General features: G+C 45.3%; 1 protein-coding gene across 1 annotated transcript in view; it reads left to right on the top strand.

The window, feature by feature from the left end:
• SFXN5 (sideroflexin 5) overlaps positions 1-23,566 on the top strand; it is a 205,074-nt gene that overhangs the window by 144,169 nt on the left and 37,339 nt on the right. The window contains exon 13 of the mRNA XM_072627630.1: positions 9,148-9,265. Within this exon, the coding sequence (XP_072483731.1) occupies positions 9,148-9,265 (118 nt within the window). The remainder of the gene's footprint in view (positions 1-9,147; positions 9,266-23,566) is intronic.

Raw genomic sequence — 23,566 nt, 5'->3', positions numbered from 1 at the left:
TTACTGCCACCATCCTCCTCCTTCACTCCGTAAAATTATATTGAATCCACCATAAATTTGTGTTCCCTCATCTCAACTGGGCCCTCCCCACCACAGGGCAATCCTTTGACTCCTCCCAAATGGATTAGCTAGCAGACTGTCTCCAGTGGCTCATCCTCATCCCTCCTCAGGTTTCCCATGACAATCCCTCCCACCTCTCTCAGACGAAGCCCTTCCTTCTTATTTCACTGAAAAAAATGGAGACAGAGAGGTTCTCCTTCTCTCCTGCTCAGCTCATTACTTAGTTACTATTTTCTCCTTCACTCTGAAGAAATGACCCTTTTCCTCACCAAGGCCAACGCTTCCTATCCCCCTATCCTTTCCAGAGGATTACTCTTTCTTTCATCCCTACAGTCTATCTTATTTTCAATCTCTCCCCAATACTCCCCCATCCTTAAACACTCACTACATCCTACCTTGGCAGTTAGGTGGTGCAGTGGATAGAACATCAAGCCTGAAGACCTAAGTTCAAATCTAGCCTCAGACACTTAGTAGCTGTATGACCTTGGGCAAGTCATTTAACTCTTTTTACCTTAGTTTACTCATATGTAAAATAAGTTAGAGAAGGAAATGGCAAACCACCCCAGTAACTTTCCCAAGAAAACCCCAAATGGGGTCATGAAGAATCAGACATGACTAAAAAATGGCTAAACAGCAACAGATCCTCCCATCTCTGCTCTTACCCTATACCTCTTCTCCCCTTCTTATCTAATCTTCTTGAAAAAACACCTATATTTGGTGTCTCCACTTTCTCTCCTCTCTCTCTTCTCAGTCCTGTGTCCCCTGTCTTCCAACTTCACCATTCCTTTAAAACTGTCCTCTCCAAAGCTACCAGCGACCTCTTAACTGCCCCGTCTAATGCTCTTTTCTGCCTCTTCATCCCCATCTTTCTGCAGTATTTTGATAGTTGACATCTTCATCTCCAAGATACTCTTTCCCTGCCAGGTTTCATGAAATTCTCTCTTCTGCCTATTGAGGGTTTCTTTCTTGGTCTCCTTTGCTGGGTCTTCATTCAGAAAATTTCCATGAAGCTTTTAAGGCTCTGTCTCAAATCTTCTAGTTTCAAACTCACTTGGTGATCTCATCACTTCCCACGGGTTCAATGATCACCTCTACGAAGATGATTCTCAAGTCTGTGTGTCTACCCCTAGTCCTTTCCTGACCTCTGATTCTGCATCATCAACTGCCTCTGGACATCCCCAACTGGATATTCCACAGGCACCTCAAACTCAGTGTGTCTACTTTTTTTTTTGTACCTGCTGACACATAGGACAGTGCCTAGCATTTAGTAGGCACCTAATGAATGGTTTTTGACTGGCAAAAATAGGGAAGGTTGGGTTTTCTTTTAGAAGAAGAGTGATTATCAGTAAGCCTCTAGATTTTTCAGCTCCATGTTGCCCTGGATTGTCACTGTCTTAACAAGTTCAGCCAAGTCTCCCCATTCTGTGTTCCCCTCCCCCCCAAATCCCTAACTTTCTGTGCCTTCTTAAATGGTAACTGGCTCATCTGATCATAGGCAGATGAAAGTATAGATTCAGAGGAGGTCCTCATTTTACAGATGAGGAAACTGCAGCCCAGAGAGCATGTCATCAATCTCCTCCGTACCTCAGCTCCCTCATCTTTAAAATACAGGTGCTAGCCTTGGTCTCTGAGGTCCTTTCCAGTTCTGAATATTTTTAGAGATAGCAAATTTCTTAGTGAGTAGTCAGAAAGGCCTCTCTTAGATACTTACTAGCTGCGTGACCTGGGCAAGTGACATAAGCTCTATGTGCTTCAGTTTCCTCATCTGTAAAATGAGGACACTGGACTCTATGTCCTATACAGTTCTCCCCAGCCCTAAATCTCTGAGCCTACAAGCCCAAGTCACACAGAACCAGTTTTTGAACACCAGCGCACTAATGCAATATCCATCCCTCTTTGCACTGCATCACCATCTAATCTGTACTAATGAGAGGTGGTTAGAGGGCAACCTCTGCCAACAGTCTTCCCCTTCCCCCTCCCAGGGAACATGTATGCACTCAAACAGAGGCCCTCTGGACACAAGAGCCCTACCCATATTGCACCCCTCAGACAGAGGCCTCAATGGGAGAATTGCAGGAGCGGAAGGTGGTGAGGGCATTGCTGGGGCAGACTGGGGGGAGGTGTGGTCTTTTCTAGAGACTCGCCTCACCCATCCTCTGCAGTGCTCCCCTCCACCAGCCCACGGTTGGCATCATCACCTAATCACTGCCTACAATGAGATGCTTCTCGTCTATTTCTTTGTAAGAGAGAAGAATCCCACAGAATCTGTCAGATGGGATATTGTAGTTAGCTCTTGTCATGTTTAGTTTAGCATGTAACACCTTCTTCTAGGCAAACACGGCTCCGGTTCAGTGATCCCGATAACTTGTACTCATCCGCTTAGCTGCTTCCATATGGAATAAATTGTGGTGCCTGTTGCAAAGTGCGAGAGGCACTGGCCAAATTACACCGCATGCAAACCACTAATGAGCAAAGCGAGGACAGTGGAACCAAGGTGTATTTACGGTGAGCTGCCACAGGCTCTGTCTGGGGAGCCCTGATGAAGGGGAGATTGCATACACTCAAGCGAGTGGCGAGTGCCCCACGCTGCTATTATAAGGCCAGCTCAGTCCTCCTGCTCCCTCTGCCGATGGCCGTTCCACCTGCCCTGGGCATCTCAACAACAAGGCCAACAGAGGCCTGGGGACAATCAGAACGCACATTTCCAGAGCCACCATCAGGCTCCCAATGCAATTCAGCTCAGCAAAAGAATCTTGGCTATCTATTATGTTCCAGACACTGGGTTACACGTAGGAGATACAAAGCCAACCAAAGAATAGTCCCTGTCCTCAAGAATCTTACATTCTCCTGGATCTAACAAGCAATATATTCAACATATCTGTGCCCAATCTGTGGTAGAGCATTCCAAGCTCATACTGGTCTGAGCAGCTGCAGTAGGATATGGTGAAACTTGAATGTGTCACGGTGATGTCATTTCAGTCTTTTTTGAGAATGAAGGATAACAGCCAATCAACCAAAGACAGGGTAGGATAGTGGATAGGGTGGCCAATTTGGAGTCAGGAAAACGTGAATTCAAATCCCACCATAGCTACTCACTAGCTATGTGACCCTAGGTAAGTCGCTTAACCCTTTTCCATCTTAATTTTCTCATCAGAAAAATGGGGACAAAAGTAGCACCAACCTCACAGAGTTCTTGTGAAAATCAAATGAAATTATCTATGTAAAGTGCTTTGCCAACCTTAAAGTGCTATAGAAATACTAGCTGTTATTATTATTATTAGGACTGGCCCTGTAACTCCTAGATAAGGAAACCATCTCCCAGTATAGATTGACACCTTCTTTATAGTCAAGGCCAGTCCTTATCTTTTGTCTCTTCCCCCCACTCCCCTAGCCCTAGCAATCCCTGGATAAGTAGATAGAAAGCATATATGAGTTAATTTCCAAAAGGAGAATGTATTAACAACTGGAGTAATCAGGTAGGATATGGAAGTTTTCCTGTTCCTAGTTTTAGAGATGAAGAAAGTGAGGCCAAGGGAGATAAAATGACTTGTCCAGGATCATACCAATAATTGGTGCTAAAGCCAGAGCTAGATCTGGGGTTTCCTATCTCCAAGTCCTTTGAGGAGACTTCTGGGATGTGGCCCAAGAATTTGGAGCAGAACTGGGAGGGGCCACGGAAGGAGAGAGAAGGGGCAGTGTAGCAGATGACTCCTGTGCCTTCTTCTGCACCTTGTTTGGGGATGATAATACAATTGTAGCATGCCCTATGGACCCAGAGCCACACCCTTCTGAACTCTTAACATTTCATTGTCCAGCCATGTCCTAGACCAAACTAGGAAGGGTGAAATCATCAAAGAAGAAATATAAGCACCATTCTATTCCAGTGGCTGGGGAAGGGAGACTCTGGATGGTGTGAGGCAAGAGGATGGACATTTCTCTAATGTAGAGTATCATCTCCATCCTCTTATCCATTCACTCCAGATACTTCTGATACCTTTACTATGCATGCACCAGGCACTATGCCAACACATTGGTTATACAAATATAGGAAAGAGACTCCCTGCCCTCCAGAAGTTTATATTCTGACAGGAGAGAGACAACATGTATATCACTAAATAAATACAGAACAGATACAAAGTAAATAACTTGGAGGAAATATCAGGAAAAGCTTCTGATATTAAGTAGAACCTTGAGAGAAGGATTCCGTGAGGCAGCATTGAGGAGAGAGAGCATTCCAGGCATGGAGACACCCTATACAAGGATGCTTTCATCCATTCAACATCAATGAGCACTTATTGGCCACCTGTTCTAGACCTAGACCCTACACACCAAGAGATATATATTAAGGCAGTTCCTACCTTCATGAAAGTCTGGGAAGGTCAAATGTTTACTAATGATTTCCTTTTTTCCGGTGCATTTGAGGTGGACCAACCATTTTCATTTGTGGTATAATGTAAGCTCCTTTAGGGGAGAGATGTTTAGATTTGTATCCTCATTGCTTAGCATTCAGGTGCACAATAGGGACTTGCATGCACTGTGCCCATAGTAGGTACTCAATAAATGTGTGTTGACTGACTGATCTATTGGACAACGTATGTGGTAGAATGTAACTATTCTCACGTAGATGAGGAAACAGAAAAATTAGATGGCTTGCTTGTGGTCACACAGTTAATGTTACAGCCAGGACTCAAACCCAGGTATTCTTCCTGATTTCAAGTCCAGTGCTCTTTGTACTAAACGGTCCCTTCCCCTGGCAGGCAGGGCTAATTAGATGGAGACTATAGACAATAAGCGATAGATTCAAAGGAAGGAAAATTTACTTTTGAAATGTATTTGGGGAGGAAAGAAGGTGGAAATTTAGGAAGACTTCATGTAGAAGCCAGACTGGCAGAGGTCAACTGAGGCTGAGCAAGGTTAAATGACTTATCCAGTCTCACCCAGGAAGTATTTGAGGTTGATTTATGCTCAAGTCAATGTTGGAGGGGTGTAGAAAGGCAGGCACACTAATGTAGTTTTGGTGGAGCTGTGAATTGGTACAAGCATTTTGGAAAGCAACTTGGAATTATGCAAAGTAACTAAAATGTCCATATCCTTGGACCCAGAAATTCTGCTCTAAGGCATACACCCTGAGGATGTCTTTGATAAGAAGACAGTCCCCATATAAAAGAAAAATCTTTATAGCAACACTTTTTATAGCAAACTGAAAATAAGGAAGACTGATGAATAGTTAGACAAGTTCGAGCACATAAATATAATGGAATACCACTGAGCCATAAGGAATGAGGAATGTGATGAGTAGAGAAATGTGGAAGATCTGTATGAACTGATGCAGAGTAAAGTCAACAGAACCAGGAAACCAATCAACACAGTAACTACTACGATGAAAATGGACAGAAATCAAAGGAAAGTGACTGTTGTGGAATTACATGACCCCAAAAGCACCTTAAAAGGAAGCTGCCTCCCATGACTTCTTTGCAGAGCTGGGAATCCTATGGGTGTGGAACACTGCACGTATTTGCAGATTTTTTTGATGTATTCATCAGTTTTGATGATTTTTTAAATCTTTTTTAATAAAATATTTTTAGATGAAAGAAAACTGGGAGAAATTTAGGAATGTTAAACAATTTTTAAAAAGTCAATAACTATTAAAAGAAAGATCAAGAGAAGGTTGGGAGGAGGTTCTGAAGAGTCTTGGGTGCCAGATTGAGAAGTCTCAACTTCATTCCATTACCCGTAGTGAGACATTCAATAGCTTTCAGCAGGGAACTATGACATCATCTAGGGAAAGATTATAATATATACTATAACTAGGGAAAGATCATATATATATATATAACTAGGGGAAGATTAATGGCCTCTGTGGGGGCCATTGACTTGGGATGGAGTTTAGCTGGGGGCTTCCTCTTTGCAGCAGCCCACTTCTGAGAGAAAATGGGTGCTGGGAGATAGGCCGGTAAGAGAGTGCCTGGCGCAGACTCTAGATCTGCATGGTTTCTGTTCTCTGGGGTGGCTCATGGTCTCACTGTCAACAGCAGGCTGTCCCCACCTCCCGTCACGAGGGCACTTCATGCAGAGGACACAGTCTTGAAGAGGAAATCACAAATAGCAGTGGTTGATGCCAAGAGGCAGTTGGCTGTGGGGTCCAGCAGCAGAACTCAGAGCCAAGTGTGATGACTGATTGGCTGTGGATCTGGGGTGATAGATGTGGAGAAGGAAGAAAGCAGATCCATAGCCTACCAGAGTCTGGAGCTTGAGCCCAAAAAAGTGATCTCATTTCATAGAGAAGCACTTGCACTGAGTTTTACAGATTTTTAGAATCTGAGCCCAATTAAGACCTGGCACCTTGTGTGTTAATCAAGGGTGTTGGGTGGTTGTTTTTTTAAAATCCTTTTCCAACCAACTCCTAACTCACCCTAATGAGGATGTTTTAGCCTTTGTAATGGGAGCCACCCGGTTGGAAAGATGGCCTGGAAGTTGCACCTCCAAGTTCACAGGGGAAGTGTTTTGGGTAGACTTGGAGCCTTCCCAGGTGAATGTAGGGCCCCCAACAGGGCTGTAATTACAAAGGAGGTCTCATCCAGACAGTCGTGCCAGGCTGGCATTAGGAGGTGAAGGAGAGCTTCTTCAGGGAGCCTGGGAGATAGATGGGTAGAGGAATGGGTGGGTTGGTAAAGGGATTGTGAGAATCTTTCCTGGCTATCTTGTGGGAAATGGGGGCAAAGGTGCAAGAGGCTGGAACGGATACTGTGTGCCAGGATGCAATCCTTGCCCTATTTCCAGTGACATAGAGCAGATAATGACATTGTGGTCAGCACCCAGGCAGCCTGGACTTCCTGCCAACACACCTCAGCGACAGTTCATCTCTTCTTTTGTGTCATTTGTAAGAGAACTGGCCAGAGGCCCCTGGCTGGCCTGTCCTTCCTTTCCCCTTTCAGTCATTCATTTGTTCATCTAACAAGCATTTTGAAGACATCTTCTCTGTACCTCTGAAGAGGTGGGAGGCCATGGGTGTGGAACATAATAGAGCATCAGACTTTTCCAATGTACTAATTTTGCTAAACTTTTCCTATTTAAAATTTTTTTATCATAAAGGATGGGAAGGGGTGGGGAAAGAGACACAGTAGGACGTGTAGATGATGTGAAACAGAAGATGTCAACAACCAATTTTAAGTGACATGAAAAATTTTAATAAGCACTTATCGAGTATCTACTAATACGCAAGTCCTTGCTAGGCACTGGGGATACAAAGACGAAAGGAAGGAAGGAATGTAAGAAAGAAAAGGAAGGGGAGATGGGAGGAAGACTAGAGTGAAGGAAGGGAAGAAGACTAGAGTGAAGGAAGGGAGGAAGACTAGAGTGAAGGAAGAGAGGAAGGAAGGGGAAGAAAGAAGGGAGGAAGACTAGAGTGAAGGAAGGGAGGAAGACTAGAGTGAAGGAAGAGAGGAAGGAAGGGGAAGAAAGAAGGGAGGAAGAAGGGAGGAAGAAAAGAAGAAAGGAAGAGAGGGAGGAAGGAAGAAAGAGAAAGAAGGGAGAAAGGAAAGGAAGGAGAGAGGAAGGAAGGAAGAAATAGTAACTGAATTCTATTTGGGGGAACCAGCATGTGTAGCAATGTGAGTCAATCCATGTTAAATACAAAGTAACTTCAGAGGGTGACACCAGAGGGTATCTAGGGTACACCTAATGTAGGAATTTGCACTTGAACAAAGCCTTAAAGAACGCTGGGGATTCTAAGCTGCAGAGCCAGGGAGGGAGTATGTTCTAGGTGTGTGGGACCAGTCTGTGTGAATACACAGAGATGGGATTTGGGATGTCATATGTGAGGAACAGGAAGTAGCCCTCTTTGGCTGGGACCTAGAAGCCTGGAAAGGTAGACTGGTACAGGATGGTGAAGGACTTTAAAAGCCGAACAGAGGAATTTGCTCCTAATCAGTAGGGAACTATTAGAGCTTCTTGAGTAAGGGAGCAAACGCTGCTACCTGTGACTTAAACATTTCAATATCTCTCTTGTTTTCAGGCTTAGTCCTAGGTGACTCTGGGGGACGTGTTTGGGTACCTAGAAGAAGGCATCACCAAAAAGTGTAGTTTCCATGGGCGCTCCCTATCTCCCCTCTTCCTGTTGCCTAGTGTAGCCAATATGAACTCCAGGGCCCCACGCTCCCTGGCTGTTTTCTTCTGCTGACAACCTTAGCAAAGGACCTGAATGGGTTATTACAACCCACAAATTCAAAACTGTGCAGTCAACCCTCTGGTGACGAGTCTCCAAGACCCAATTCAAGGGCCACCTCCCACAAGAAGCCTTTCTGGATTCCCTTACCCTTCTCCCCAATTTAGTTTTCTGGGTATGTGTTGGTTTCCCCAGTAGATTGTAAGCTTCTTGAGGGCAGGGACTCTTTTTTCCTCTGTCTTTATCCCCAGAGCCTCACAGAGCACTTGGAACATAGTAAAGGTTTATTAAAGGTTTATTGGGTTGGATTAAATGAATTAGGTTGACTTGCTCATGGCTGCCAGATATGCAGTTGGTTGTCATCTGTTGTTGCCTTGCCTGTACCTGAAGCCTTTTCCATTAGATTGGCTCCTTTCCCGACTAGAGCCTAAAAATGCTTGGGAGCAGGGTTAGCTCTCACTCCTCCCCTGTGTAAACCCTGTCATGCCACCTCATTGGCCCTTCTACACATGACATTCCTTTTCCTTTGCCCAGGCTTCTTCTTCCTTCTTGAAATGCCCTGTTTACACACGTACACATGTGCACACATACATACAGAGGTACACACATCTGTACTCATGCATGCACGCACATGTGCGTACGCACACATATAGAGCCTGCTATGTGATTGTTTAGAGCTAGGAAGACCCCTAGAGGTCATCTAGTTCCTTGCCTTATTTTAGAGATGAGGAAAATGAGACCCAGAGAAAGGGAGGAATTTGCCCAAGGTCACACAACTAGTGAGGATCAAGCCCAGAATTTACTTATTTTGTATCACTTGAATGTTGGTGACTTAGAACTCCTCCTGGAGTGGGTGAGAAGGAGGGAAGGAGTTTGTCCTCACCCCTAGGTCTAACACGCCCCCCCCCTTTTGTCCACTCCAGGACATTCCTCCTGCAGTCTCGTCCCCGGCTTCTTCTGCCCGTGCAAAGCTTCGTGTGCCTTGCTGCCTTTGGCCTGGCCCTGCCTCTCGCCATCAGTCTCTTTCCACAGATGTCAGAGGTCAGTAATGGGGAGGGGAGGGTGAGGGAGTGACACCAAGGGGGGCAGAGATCACCCCCACCCCTCTTTAACAGCAACTTACTGACTATAACTCTAGCTGCTTGTTACCATGTGTCTCCTCCTGCTCATGTGGCATGGGCCTGGTTGGAATCTTCCATGAGTTAGGAAAGATGTCATGCTGACAACAGCTTGTGTGTCCCAAGATCTAGAGACTAGGTTAGACCAAGTCAGGGCATGGAACTCATTCCTTTGAGCTCACTGACATGGGAGTTGGGGATCACTCCTCTTTGGCATGAGGCTTTTGATTTGGGGTCTGAGAATTATATTTGTGTTTGTGTATACACACACAAACACATATACACATATATACACATGCATATATATGTGTATACATGTACATATATATGTCTAACAACAATATTTCACTATAATTGGTTTTCTTTGTAACCTTATGCATTTTATTTTATACATCGATAAAGTGTTCTTCCGAGAAGGGGTCAGTAAGTTACACCAGGCTGCCCAAGAGGTCCGGGAGCCCTGTCTTAGGCAGAGGATTGATCCCTCTCTCAAGTGGGTCTGAATCTCCAAGCCTCCAGTCTATTCAACTCCTTTCCATTCCATTCCACTCCACTCCACTCCATCACATTCCACTACTTTCCATTCTAGTAGAGTGTAAGTTTGTTGAGGGCAGAGGAAGTCACATTTTTGTCTGTGTCCCCAATCTGTGCTTGTGGAATGAACTTGGATTGAAATACCCAAACGATGGAGTTGTTGGTCTGCAAGTTGCCTTAAAGATGTCTTATTCAGGGAAGTCTAAGCATTGCAATAATCACACGTGATGGGAGACCTCTGAGTATGCTGGGAATGTGCCCCATGAAGGTCATTAGAGAATTAATTCCAATACCACCCATTACCAGCACTAATTGCTTCAAGCCTGCTCAGCAGGATAGCTGGGGGTGGGCAGGCAGGCCCGCTATAGTCAAGACCCCTGCTGGTCCATGGATGCTGGCTACCTCAAGAGCACAAGAGAGCCAGGATTGTTCACGGTGGGGGCTCCCTCCACCAGTGAAGTTTGCAAGGCATCAGTAAATGGTCTTTGTAAATTGGCTGGAAAATTTGTCATGGTGCTGCCAACCCACCAAGGAGCCCCTTGGAACTTGTCGAGGCTGGTCCTTGGGTGACAAACAGGGAAAGTCAGCTTTGGTTTGGTCGAGAGGGCAGCACAGTTAGACCCTCTGCAGGACAGCCTGGAGCTGCTCCCGAGCTGCGGGACCTAAGCCAGTTCCTTTCCCTCTTTGGAGCCTCAGTTTCCTCTTCAGCAAAATGCTGATCTCTATGGTCCCTTCCAGCTCCAAATCTCTGAATAAGGAAGTCTCTCACCAGACTATACTGAAGCTTCTTCCAGAACTGGAGAAAGTGCCAGAGCTTATGCTCAGCTGGCAGAGATTTCGAGATCCCAGGGTTATCTCTAAGCTACCACGAGGCTTTCATGGAGGAATGTATGTTTGTGAGCTAATTAAGGAAAAACTTTTTTGTTGGAAACCTCAGGAAGGCCTTGACCTAGGGAAGCACCATTTGGCCCTTGGGCTTCACATGAGACTTTGTTGTTCAGTCTTTGCAGTCGCATCTGACTCTTCATGACCCCACACATGAGATAGAAGGGATTCAATCTAATCCCCTCATTTGACAGATCAGGAAACAGAGGCCCAGAGAGTATTTTCGTCCACTAGCTCACAGAATCCACAGCCTCCCTCTTCCAAAGGGGCTGGAATAACAGAAATTTTTATCCCCATTTTCTAGTAATTTGTCTGAAGTTCTATGACCAGCCAGGAGCTATCAAGTGATTTAGGTCCCAAGTCTCTTGACTCCCTTCCTGGAGTTTGGAACCAGAGGATTTCAGTAAAAAGGGTCCTTAGTGACAACCTAATCTGTCCCCTGCTGAAAGAATCCCTACTAACATCCCCAGCCTCTGCCTAAGGTATGCACTTAAGTGACATGAAGCTCACTACTCCTAAAACAGCTCGTTCCACCTTTGGACAACTTTCATTGTTAGGAAAGGTAGCTAGTAAATAAAGCTCCAGGCCTGGAGTCAGGATGACCTGAGTTCAAATCTGACCTCAGACACTTGCCAGCTATCTGACCCTGGGCAAGTCACTTAACCCAGTTTGCCTTAGTTTCCTCTTTTGTAAAATAAGCTGCAGAAGGAAATGGCAAATCACTCCAGTATCTTTGCCAAGAAAACCCCAAATGGGGTCACAAAGGTGGACATGATTGAAGCAACTGAACAACGACAATTGTTAGGAAGTTTTCCTGAATATTAAGCCTAACTTGGCTTCTTTGCAATTCCCCCATCTACCCAATCACCATTGCTCCTAGTTATGACCTTTGGGACCAAACAAAACAAGTCTGATTCCTCTTTCACACATCAGCCTTTCAAGTCCTGGAAGACAGCTAGCCTGTCTCCCCTGAGTCTTTTCCAGTCTAAACAAATCCAGTTCTTTCCACTGATCCTCATATGCCATGGACTCTTGGCCCATCACTACCCTGCCAGCCCTTCTCTGGTCTCCAGCTCACCAGTGTCGTTTCTCAGTACTCCAGAGAGGTCTAAGCAGGACAGAGAATGGCAGTTCAATCACCTTCCTGTCCCTGCAGTTCAATATTGCATTACCTTTGATGGGCTGTTGTTGACTTAGATTGAGCTTGCAGTCCACTAACACCTCCAGATCATTTTCAGACCAACTGCTGTGTTAGCCCTGCCTCCCCCATCTTGTACATGTGAAGTTGATTTATTTTTTTTTGAGAATCTACATGAAAGGCTTTACATTTATACCTACTGGATGTCCTTTTTAGACTGAGCTCAGTGCTCTGGCCCATGAAGATCCTTTTTTGAGGTTCCAGATGCTGCCATCCATGTGTCAGCTGGATGACCAGTGTCATGGATCTGTCTCTTCTCTCCTTTTAGCCCCCATTATAGCCTTTTGTCATCTGGATGGTTCAGCATTGCCTCCTCATTCTCTTTACCCTGGCTTACATAAGGACTCTCCATTCCCAGTACTGGGAAAGGACATACCTAAGAGTTAGCTGGAGGCAGACAGGGGATAGGCAGGGATATTTCTTTACCATTTATTGCAGAAACCTGAAGAGGCAACCATCATGTGGATGTCCTCACAGTCCCTCGTCCTTCTGCCAAGTCCCACAGTCTAAGGCAGAGAGACTAGACTACCATGAGAGCAAAAATCTCTCAGAGGCAATTGAAACTCAAACTTGGGATTTAGAGATGAAAAGGACCTAGGAGATCATCTAATCTGGTACCTCTGATTTTAAAGCTGAGGAAGTTGGGGAAGGGACTTGCCCAAGGTCACAAAGTGCTAACTAACAGAGCCAGGCCAACCCCAACTCCAAATCATACACTCTAAGACTGCACCATAATACAAACCCAGCCAATGTCATCTCTTCCATCTCCCCAATTTGTTGTAGAATAAGGTAATGAAACCCATCTCCTAAGTAGAAGAGTTGGTGTGGTACAGTCCTTCCATTCCTTTGCCAGCCCCCCTCCTTCCAAGTCTGGAAATTCTTCCATGAGTCTAACTGAGGTTCCTTGTGCTCCTCAGAGCCCTCACCTCTTGTCCCAGCTTCAATGGAAGAGGAGAGCAAGGGGCCCCCTCTCAATGGATCATTACCCTTCCTTGAGCAGGGAGTGACTTGTAGAGAACCCCCAGGTTAAGCTGGTTCCCAGACTTGCCTGGCTTTGAGAGTGTTGGAGTGTTCTTAGGACTGTCTGCAATACATGGCACCATAGCTACCAGCCAGTCATCTGGAGGGACTGTCTTTTCCCTCATGCTCGTCACACTAATTAATTCTCTCTAACAAGGTGGTTCCCTTGCCATCTGGGCTGAGCCGTGGGGATTGTGTGTCATGTCCCAGAAGTGGGTGGGATTTGTCACAATGAGTCTGGGCTTGCTGGGGATGACCCAACCTCACCAAAAGTTACAGAGGTCATCACCGAGAACACAAGTCACAAAATTAATTAATACATCAATCAGTTAATTAAACAGGCCCTGGGGTAGGGATTGGAAGCCGACCATTGGAGCTGCTGTCTTCACCAAGTGATTGTTCTGAGGGGGTCCCACACCTCACCTCAGAGATACACATCCCATTTGGAAAGAGGGATAGCAGGGTTCTTGTACCTTTGCCTGGTAGTACTTGTGGTCCTGCTTTTTCACAAGATGTTTCTCCAGGGCATAAATAATAATACCAACCGTGATGGCATGATCCTACTTTCCTCTGAATAATTACCCTCAGTCATCCAGGCCTTTTGTGCAAGTGGAAGTCCTTGCTGCTATCTAACCTAAATCCCTTCTGTTGTAGTTGCCAGCTATTTTCTTTGGTCTTGCCTTGTATGAAGCTGCATTTGAGCTCAGTGCAATGACTCTTCAAATGGTCAAAGACCAATATCATGGACCTACCTCTTCTCGCATTTTAGCCCCCATTATACTCCATCATCTGAGAGCTCTAATACAAGTCAGATCCTGGATTGTAGTTTGATTCCCACCATCCCCACCCCAATTCAAGACTAAATTATTGCCATAGCTCTTCCTATCCAGCTTCCAGTCTCTCCCTCTTCCTACCCAATGCCACAAAATTAATCTTCCTAAAATACCGTCATTCACTATACCTTGATCCATCACCAGTCCTCTTGCCTCTGTTCTACCGCTAGACTGTGATGACTCTGGAAGAGCGTGAGGTCAACAACTTCGTGCAACTCTGCCTCACTTAAGTCCAATTTATGTGTGCATTAAAAGACATCAGTGATGTCATTTTTGTCCTCTTTGAGAATGAAGCACTACAGTCAACCAACTGACTAGAAGAAAATATTCATGTTCCTCAGCTAGCATTCACAACCTCACACTACCCTGTCAATCTTCTCTCCTGTTATTCCCCAATATCAACCTCTACTGTATATTTTTTTCTTTAACTTCTAATGACCAAAGTATAATCCTTCATGATCCAGACTGTCTCTCCTTGGTATATGAGTTGTCTGCAATGTTTGTTCTTTAATGTCAAAATTCTAGTTTGAGTTTGACATTTCTTGATATGTTAAATGTGCTGTTTCTCTTTGTGAGGTTTTTAATGGATTCTATCAAACTGTACTCTTTCCTCCGTCTCCAATATTTCTGGAAAATTTCCTGTAGGATTTCCTGATATGTGGCATTTAGGCTTTTTATTTCATCATGTTTACCTGGAATATCTATGATTCCCCAATTACCTTGAATGTTTCCTCTTCAGTGCCAGTTGCCTTGTCTTGTAGTTTTCTCAAGGTTCTTTCAAATTTATTGGTTTTCGTTCAGACAGTCTTTCTTCTGCCTCTAAATTTTTGAGTCTCTGATTTATTCTCTTTTGGGAAATCTATTATTTTGGAGTGAAAAATCATTCATTTGTTCTGTGCATCTTTTAAAAAAATATTTCTTATTTGAGAGTTCCAAATTCTCTCTTAATTTCCATTATGATTTTTTTTAACTTTTTAAAAAATCGTTCTTCTGCACCATTCTGGAGGGTCCTCTGATCACCTCCAGAACATTTCTAGAAGTTCCATCAGAGTGGTTACAGTACTTTCCTTTTCATTGGGGCTTTTGAATATTTGTCTTTTACTCTAGTATCTTTTCATTTTAATGTGTCTTCTTGCTTGTCTGTTCTATTTCTTTTATATGTGTGTGTACATATGTATGTGTGTACATATATGTATATATGTACATATACATACATATATAATATCCATATGTCTTTTATTTTTTCTGTAAGGTTTTTCTCGTAATGACTTCTGTCTCTAGTGACTGGTTTCTAATGAGACTTTATTGGGAAGCCAGTCACCAGTATCTAACGAGATTGACTCCATAATAACCAGTCTCTCTTTGTAGCTGACTGGGACTTTTATTTTATTTGGCCTTTGTCGTTGCTTACCTTCCTGCACTCAGGAATCCAACCATACTATCTTTCTTGGTGTTTATCACGCCCCCTTCTTTCTTTCTGCAGGCTAAGTGTCACCTTCTACACAAAGCTTTTCCTAACCCTCGCCATCGAACTCTGAGGTGTTTAGCTCTTGTTCAGTCATTTCCATCATGTCCGACTTTTCATGAGGCCATTTAGAGTTTTCTTGGCTGGTTTGCCATGTCCTTCTCCAGATCATTTTACAGATGAGGAAACTGAGGCAAACAGAGTTAAATGACTTGCTCGGAGTCACACAGCTAGTAAAAATCTTGGACCACATTTGAATTCAGGTCTTTCTGACTCCCAGCCTGGTTCTCTATCTACTGCGCCACCTCTCTGCCCTGGTATTTAACTACTTTGTATTTATTTTCTTTACATACTGTATATATTTGTATCTGACCTTGTTGCCTCCCCTGATAGCTTGACCAGAGACCATTTCATTCATTGCATTTGTATCCCCAGCACCAAGCCCTGTGCCTGGTATACAGCAAGCACTTATTAAATGCTTGTTGATTGTTTAATGTGATAGGTTCACCCTCTCCTCCCCCTGGGCCACATTCCTCACTCCCTTCTTCCTTGCCTTATGCCCCCCGCCTCTGTTCTCAGCCTCTTCCTCCCCACTTGGTGGTGAGTGCTCTTCCTTGCCTTTTCCATTTCTCTCTCCCTTGTCCAACCCTTAAGAGCCAGCTGAGGTCCTAACTTCTCCATGGGTGCTCCTTGAATCCCTCCAGGTTCCCCCAGATCCCTCCCTCCTGGGAAGACTCCTGAATCCTTGAGGACTCTACCACTCAGTTGGCCATTTTCCTAGATCACCTTCTGTTGTTTAACTTTTCTTATGGGAATTGTGTCTCCCCACTGGACCTTCTCCTCTTGCCTAATACGTAGCCTAGCACAGGTCTGGACACACAGGAGCTGCTCAGCAATGACTTCATGATCAATACCTATCATGCCTGATGAATGTCTGGGAAGCCCCACAGGAAGGAAGCAGACCTTCAAGCTGGGGGTCACACTAGGGAAATCAAGTCAATGGGGCCAGACTGTGAATGCCCTCAACACCATGGCCCCTCTTGCTGGTGACAAGCTTCAGCAGGGCCTCCATGGGGTTTAGGGATCCAGGGAAGTCTATCTTCCAAAGCAGGGTTTTTTTACATGTGTCCAGAGTAGTCTGCTGCTGTAACAACCAAGGAACTCACTCTTCTCACCCCTTCAAAGGTCCCTTCCATCAGTTGGCATAAAATCTGCCTCTGTCTGGATTCTTCTTATGGATACACATTTAAAAGTGATTCACCCATCTTGAAAGCTACCCTTTCCTCTTTTTTGTTTCCTTCCTCCCCCCTTTCTCTCCCTCTGTTGCTCTATGCTCAGGAATTAATACGGAGAAGTCAAGGCAGCCCATACTTCCTTAGGGGCCCTGACACTGCTCTGCCCTACTCTCTCTTGAAAAGACTATTCCCTGCAGTCAATCCATCCCCTGCTCCCTCGTTCCCCCACCCGTTGCTGTCATCAGATCATAAATTTAGACCAAGAAGGACCATGAGAGGCCCTGTAGACTACTTTACAGATGAGGAAGCTAAGACTCAGAGGAGTGAAATAGGGAGCAAGTGTCTGAGGCAGGATTTGAACACAGGTCTTTTGGACTCTAATTCCAGGTCTTTATCCTCTATATGATACTGACCACCCTACCCCACCCTGCCTCCAGTTTCTACATCTTTTCTCATTATGATAACATCTACACCACAACACTGCCTTATTTCCCTTCTTGTAACAATATGCAGTGTCAGCCACCCCAGGAGGGGGCAAAGTCCCCCTCACTAAAGGTCGTCAGTTAGTGGCTGAATGGCCAGTGTGGGGGTGGGGGAGGTATATTGTATTTTGGGTTTCTTGTTTATGTATAGGGTGGGTTAGATAATCTCTGAGGGGCTGCTAATATAGGATAGTGGATAGAATGCTGAATCTGATGTCAGGAAGACTCATCTTCAGCCTCAGACACTTTCTAGCTGTGTGACCTTGGGAAAGTCACTTAACCCTTTCCCCCTCAGTTTCTTTATTTATAAAATCAGTTGGAGAAGGAAATGGCAAACTAGTATCTTCGTCAAGAAAATGCCAAATGGGGTCACGAAGAGTTGGGCATGACTGAAATGACTGAGCAACAAAGACAAGCTGAGTTTTCTCTAAGCCTTTCTTCCATCACAGCCCTGTAAATAGAGATGGTACAAACGTCCCCATTGTGCAATGAGGAAGCGAAGACTCAGAGACATTGCATTCTTCATTCAGGGTCACACAACAACCCAATGGGTCTGTGCTTTCATGGATTCAGAATTTCCCTCCAGGGTTGATGATCGCAACTTTCCTGCCCATTCCGGGCAGCTTTTGTCCACATTGCCTCAATGGTCATCATGGGAGGTCCACTCAATGTGCTGAAAGTTTGCCATGTCTCCTCTGACAGAGGTACCAAGGGAGTATTCTGTCTGCCTCCCCTGTCCCCCCTTGCTCCTGCTGCATGAATGGTTCCTACTCCCTTCCTAGATGGCATTCTTTCCTTCTCTTCTGCTCTGGAGATGTTCCTTGGTTCTAGGTTGCATGCTGCCGACCCCCACCATATGCCTCTCCATTGCCCTCTCTCCTGTTCATCTTGCTGCTTCGGTGGCCATGGTATTCAAGGCATTGCTACAGGGGAGCTTCACTGAGAAAATATTAGTATTAGAAAGCTGAGACACTGACTTGGGGTCAGTAAAAATATCCCCAAATAGTCCAGCCCACTTTTCTTTTCAACTGAAGGCCTTTTCATTGGCCAACTGTGCTGTCTAGCCCAAATATACATCTTACTGAGTAAGATTTGGGGTATCCATCTAAGTAAGTGTATGTTGAAATCTGGGCAAAAGACATTCTTCATGGATATAGCCTTTCCTGTGTGGATAGTCAGACCAAACTCTTTTGGGCGATTATGTATCTCTTCCAGAAGGTTCTGCAGTGTCTTAGGACTGGATGTAATTAGCGTTTTGTCATCTAAAGGAGACTTTGAAGATCCATGGAGGATTCTTCAAGGTTACACAACTCTTAAAAGAGGTGCCAGTATGTTAACTCAGATCTCTTCAAATCAGCACGTATAAAAAGTACTTACTATGCACCAGAAACTGGGCTGAGCTCTTGGGATCCATGTACAAGCAAAAAGAAAGAGACCTGCCCCCAAGGAGCTTATATTCTAATGAGGAAAAACAACATACAGAAAGGAGCTGAAAAGTTGGGGAAGATAGTGGGGAGTGGGTAGCATGGTGTCAAAATCTGGAGTCAGAAGCAGATCAGGGAGAAGAGTGAAAGATGGCTGGTCTGATCCGTTCCCCAGCATGGAAGAACTCACTAATGGGAGAAGGGAGCCCTGGGGCAGAGGGCTACTCCTGAGTGAGAAAGCATCTCAGTTGTGGTGGTAAAGTGTGGAGTCAAAAGCTGAGTCTGGAGGGAAATGCTGACTTCAGGCCTACTCTACTACACCATGAGGCTGTGTGTACATACACCTCTCATGGCATAGCCCAGTGATTCCACTGACATACGTTCCTATTGCACTGACCATAACAACATACAAACCACCTCACTCACTGCCTTATTTCAGTTCAGTCTGACAAACATGTATTAGGCGCCCACGCCATCTCAACTCAGGTTTGTACATCAGTTTGCCCTAGACCTTCAAGAAATACAAGACAAATTCCTCTCCTTCCCTTTCCAAAAGACACTACCCCAGCTTCCAGACTCTCTGTTTCTTCTAAATCACTGATACAGTGAGTAAGGGAGGAGGAGAGCTTAGGAAGAGAGCTTCCAAATGAGTTATGGAGATGAGAGATGGACTTGTGGCTGGGTGGTGCTTATTGTGAGCTCAGCTTGAGTCCAGAAAAGGGCGAGTACTGGGTGGTATACTGCTTAGAAGCCTGGTGATGCAGCTGAGCCTTGAAGGAAGGGGATATTCTGAAAGAATCCTGAGAGAGAATGGGAGGACCCAAGAATACGGTTAGGGCATCCAGCAAGGGAAGAGGCGCCAACATTTATACAGTGATGTGAACTTCTCATGCATCAGATCCTCATATGTAAAATAAGGGGATTGCATTAAATGACCTTCAGCTCTGTATCTATGATCCTGCAATGCATTTTAGATATAAAGAAACTGAGGCTTACAGGTTAAGTAAATTGCTCAAGGTCACACAGCTAGTAAGTGTCTGAGGCAGGATTCAAACTCAGGTCTTCTCATCTTCAGAACCACCATCCTACCCACTATGCTAAGCCCCCTGGCTTCTATATAACACTTCAAAAATTAGCAGAGATTGAACGGAAATGAACTTTAGGGCCTCTCCCAGAATATGTGTATACACACCTCTGTGAGGTAGGTACTGTAGGCATTGTTATCCCCCTTTTCAGGAGAGGAAACTGAGGCAGAGAAAGGTGATTTGTCCAGGGTTACACAGCTATTAATTATTTAATAAAATATCTATATCTATATGCATTATAATAATCTTTAATAAAATGATAAAAATGAATTATTTAATAAAAGTTGAGAAGCAGGATTTGAGCCTAGTTCTCATCTGACTCCAATTAAATCCCAGCATCCTGTGCACTCACCAAAGAGCACATCTTCAGAACATGGGAAGGGACCAGGGGTTGGAAAGGAGCCTGGCCTAGTCTGGAATGCAGTTTGCAGAGTGCTTTACATAGGACCACAGGACCATAGCATTATAGCTCTAGAACTGAAAGGGACCTCAGAAGGTCATTTTACAAATGGGGAAACTGAGGCCAAGGGAAGTTAAGTAACTTGCCCAAGGTCACACAGAGTATAAACATCAGAAGAGGAATTTCAACCCAGATCATCTGACTCCAGAGCCAGGGATAACTTATTTGCTGTACCACAGTTGTCTTTATTATTGCGTATCTTCTACACACTAGGTTATCTATTGGTGTTCTGACTTTGTGACCCCATTTGGAATTTTCTTGACAAAGATTGGAGTAGTTTGCCATTTTCTTCTCTAGCTCATTTTACAGATGAGGAAACTGAGGCAAACCAGATGAAGTGACTTGCCCCGGGTCACACAGCTAGTTTATTTGAACTCCCGAAGATGAGTCTTCCTGATACAAGACCTAGTACTCTGTCCACTGCAGAGCCACATATCTGCAGTGTTGAGACTGCAAGGACAAAAATGAAACCATCCTTGCCTTCCAGGAGCTGATAGTCATCTGGGATGGGGGCTGTATCAAGGTGAGAAGGAGATGAGGCACAGCATGTATCATGGGAACCGAATCACAAAGGACTTTGGTCCAGGATCTGGCAGGAAAGGCTGACATGAAGCATACAACCTTTCCCAGAAGACCCTATCCCCTGGTTGAGGGGTAGCTGACTCATATGTGCTCATACCAAGGCAATGAAATGTTGCCAGTCTTGGCTTCTCTGTCCTCTGGCAATTCAGGGAGGAGGGGAGAGCAGGCTTGGAGGGTCAGGGGGCTTTCCCTCAAAGTGCCCTAGAGACTATCTAGGACTGGACCCAGACCTCTTCCTCTTCTGAGAAAATGCTTTTCCCCACTCCCCTCAGCCTCACTGAGAAAGGAGGTAAACTAGAAATAACAGCCATGATAATGTATTAACGAGAACACTCATCTCTCTTAGTTAAAGGGGACTTGAAACAAGAGTACATGTAACATAGGTACATTTTCCTAGAGACCTTCTGGAGATACTATATTCTGCGTTTCCACCTAGATCTTAGGGGGCAGGGGGAGGGGGAGGGACACTGAGTCAAGAGAGGAATGGGACAGCTCCCCTGTGCTTGGTTTGGTGGAGAGAGCATTGCACCTGGAGCCTGGAAGATGGATCAGACCCCTCTGTGGACACTTACTAGCCATGTAACCCTGGGCAAGTCACATAACCATTATAAGCCAGCCACAATTTACTGACCTCAAAAGTCAGATTCTGCTTAAGGATAGCTCTTCCTCCTTTTCTCCCTCCCTTAGACATGGGAGGGGCTAAATTTTCTGAAGGTTCAGTAGAGGAAGACTGGGGAATTTGCCCACCAGCAATGTCCTATACACAGATAATATCCTTAAGACTATGGAAATACCCACTTTTTCATCACTTCCTAAATGAAGGACATGAGTAGGAGAAGTGGGGTCATAGCACAGCACAAAGACTGAAACAGTGCTTGCTCTCAGGGAGTTTCCATTTCTGGAAAGATAGGAAGAAGACCATGATGCTCACACATCAACTATCCACAGAATGATACCCACAGAGGCCTTACACCCCATGACCCACAGTGCTATACATGGGAGGGCTCACACACATAGAGTTCTCAAGCTATTTTTCCTTTACATAAAATTACCTCAAAATTACTGATGAGGCAGTAGAAGAGGTCACTCAAAGGAAGGAAGATACTTGGATAAAGAGGTGGCTCTTGACAGACTTGGTCCCCCACTTGCAGGGGAGGGCTCTCTGTTGATCCAGTACCCCCAGAAACACCCTTCCTGTCCCCTGACCAAGACTCCAAGAAAGTTGATACCTCTTTCCAATTTCTTGTTCTACCCCAAGAAGAGCCTTTAAGCTTTGGGCCACAGAATATCTGGACAGACATAGAGGCTCTTCCAGCCCCTCACCCAACTATGTGTGGGGAAGGAGCTGTCCTGGGAAGGCCAGGTGTAGGACTGTCATAGCACAGGTCAATAACCATGGCTGATTGGGTCCTTAGATGAGTAAGGTCAATGAACTCTACTGCCCCCTTCCCCAAGCCAACAAACCCAGCTCCTTTTCAAGGGAGCAAGAAAGAGAGAGATGCTTATCCTTCATCAGTCTCTTGGCAGCATCCCTGGCCCCTGCCCCTGCCTCAGGGCTCTCGCTGCAGTATTGTATTCCAGCTCCCTCCCTTTGGCCACATTCCTCACAGAACCCCAGACTGAGAGGCATGCTCAGGTCAGCCTGACTCTGCCTGTCTGTCTAGGACTTCTTGTCTGTTCCTGCAGGTTCAGTTCCCCTGTCTTTTCATCTCTCCTTTTCTTCTCTGTACTCTCTCTCTCTGTCTCTCTTTCCCCCTCTTTCTGTTTTCTCCTCCCCCTCCATTCTGACTCTGTTTCTATTTCTATCTTTCTCCACCTCTCAGTTCTCTGTCTCTGTGTCTCTTTTTCTCCCTTCTCACCCAATCATTTGCTTCTTTCCTCAAACCCTGTTCCCTCTCCCCTACCCCCATTCCCTGCTCTCCCTTCCTTTATTCCTTCTCTGTTCCTTCCATCTTCTCTCTAACTTCTGCTCTGCCTGTCTGCTCTCTCTCCCCAATCCTTTCTTTGCTATCTCTCTATTGCTCTGTCTTCTGTCTCCTCAACCCTCTGTTCTCTTCATCCTCAGCCTCTTCCCCCAAATTCTCTTTTCTCTATCTCTGTCCCATATCTCCATCTTTCCCTTCTCCATTCTGTAGTCTCCCCAAACCCTCAGTTCTCTGTTTCTGCTTCTCGTCCCTTTTTCTTCCCGTCTACTCAGAACCTCTCTGTTGTGTTTCCCTTCCCTGTCTGGTCTGTCCTCTCTCCCTTGCTCTGTCTCTGGCTTATTGATCTCTCAGTCTTTATACTTTGTATCTCCCTGAAAACCCTTCTCTGTGATCTCTCTCCCACCTTATCTTATCTGTCTCTGCCTCTTTCTGTATCTCTCTGTTCTCTGAATCTCCCTCTTCCTCCCCCAAATTTCTGTGTCTCCTACACCCCTCTCTTGTCTGTCTCTCTGTCTCTCTCTGTCTGTCTTTCTGTCTCTCTCTCTCTCTTTCTCTCTCTGTCTCTCTCTCTCCTGAACCCTCTAAACCCCTCTTTTGCCTGTCTCTCCATCTCTAGGTTTGTGTTCCCTGTGTCTCCCCAAACCTCTCTGCTGCCTTTCTCTCTCCCCGATCTCTCTTTCTTGTCTGCCTCTGACTTTCTCTCCTCTCCCTGCTCTCTGTTCCCCCACTCCCCCCTTTTCCCAATAATCCCCTGGGAGCTCTGGGGCTGCCGAGCCCGGAGTGCAGATACAAGGCTGAACCATTGTTTGACAATCTGTTTTCATCTTCATCTTGTTGGCAGGCTGCAGGAGAAATGCAGAAGGTTAATGAGGCACTGTGAGCGGGATTACTGCGAGGAGGAGCGGGCGGGCCGGCAGGCGGGCGGGCGGGCGAGCGAGGAGCCGCAGTGACAGGGAACCAGTAATTACTAATTAGGCGCCGTTTAACAGGAGGAAAAAGTGAAATCTCCTCTTCACCAACTGTCAATAATTAGCTGATTTGGTGAGGCTGAAATGTGTCCGCAGTGAAAAAGGCAGCTTTTGTCCCCGGACTTGAG

The sequence above is a fragment of the Notamacropus eugenii genome, chromosome 1 (genome assembly GCF_028372415.1).
Source record: "Notamacropus eugenii isolate mMacEug1 chromosome 1, mMacEug1.pri_v2, whole genome shotgun sequence".
NCBI lineage: Eukaryota > Metazoa > Chordata > Mammalia > Diprotodontia > Macropodidae > Notamacropus > Notamacropus eugenii.
This window is presented reverse-complemented; position numbering and strand designations above follow the sequence as displayed.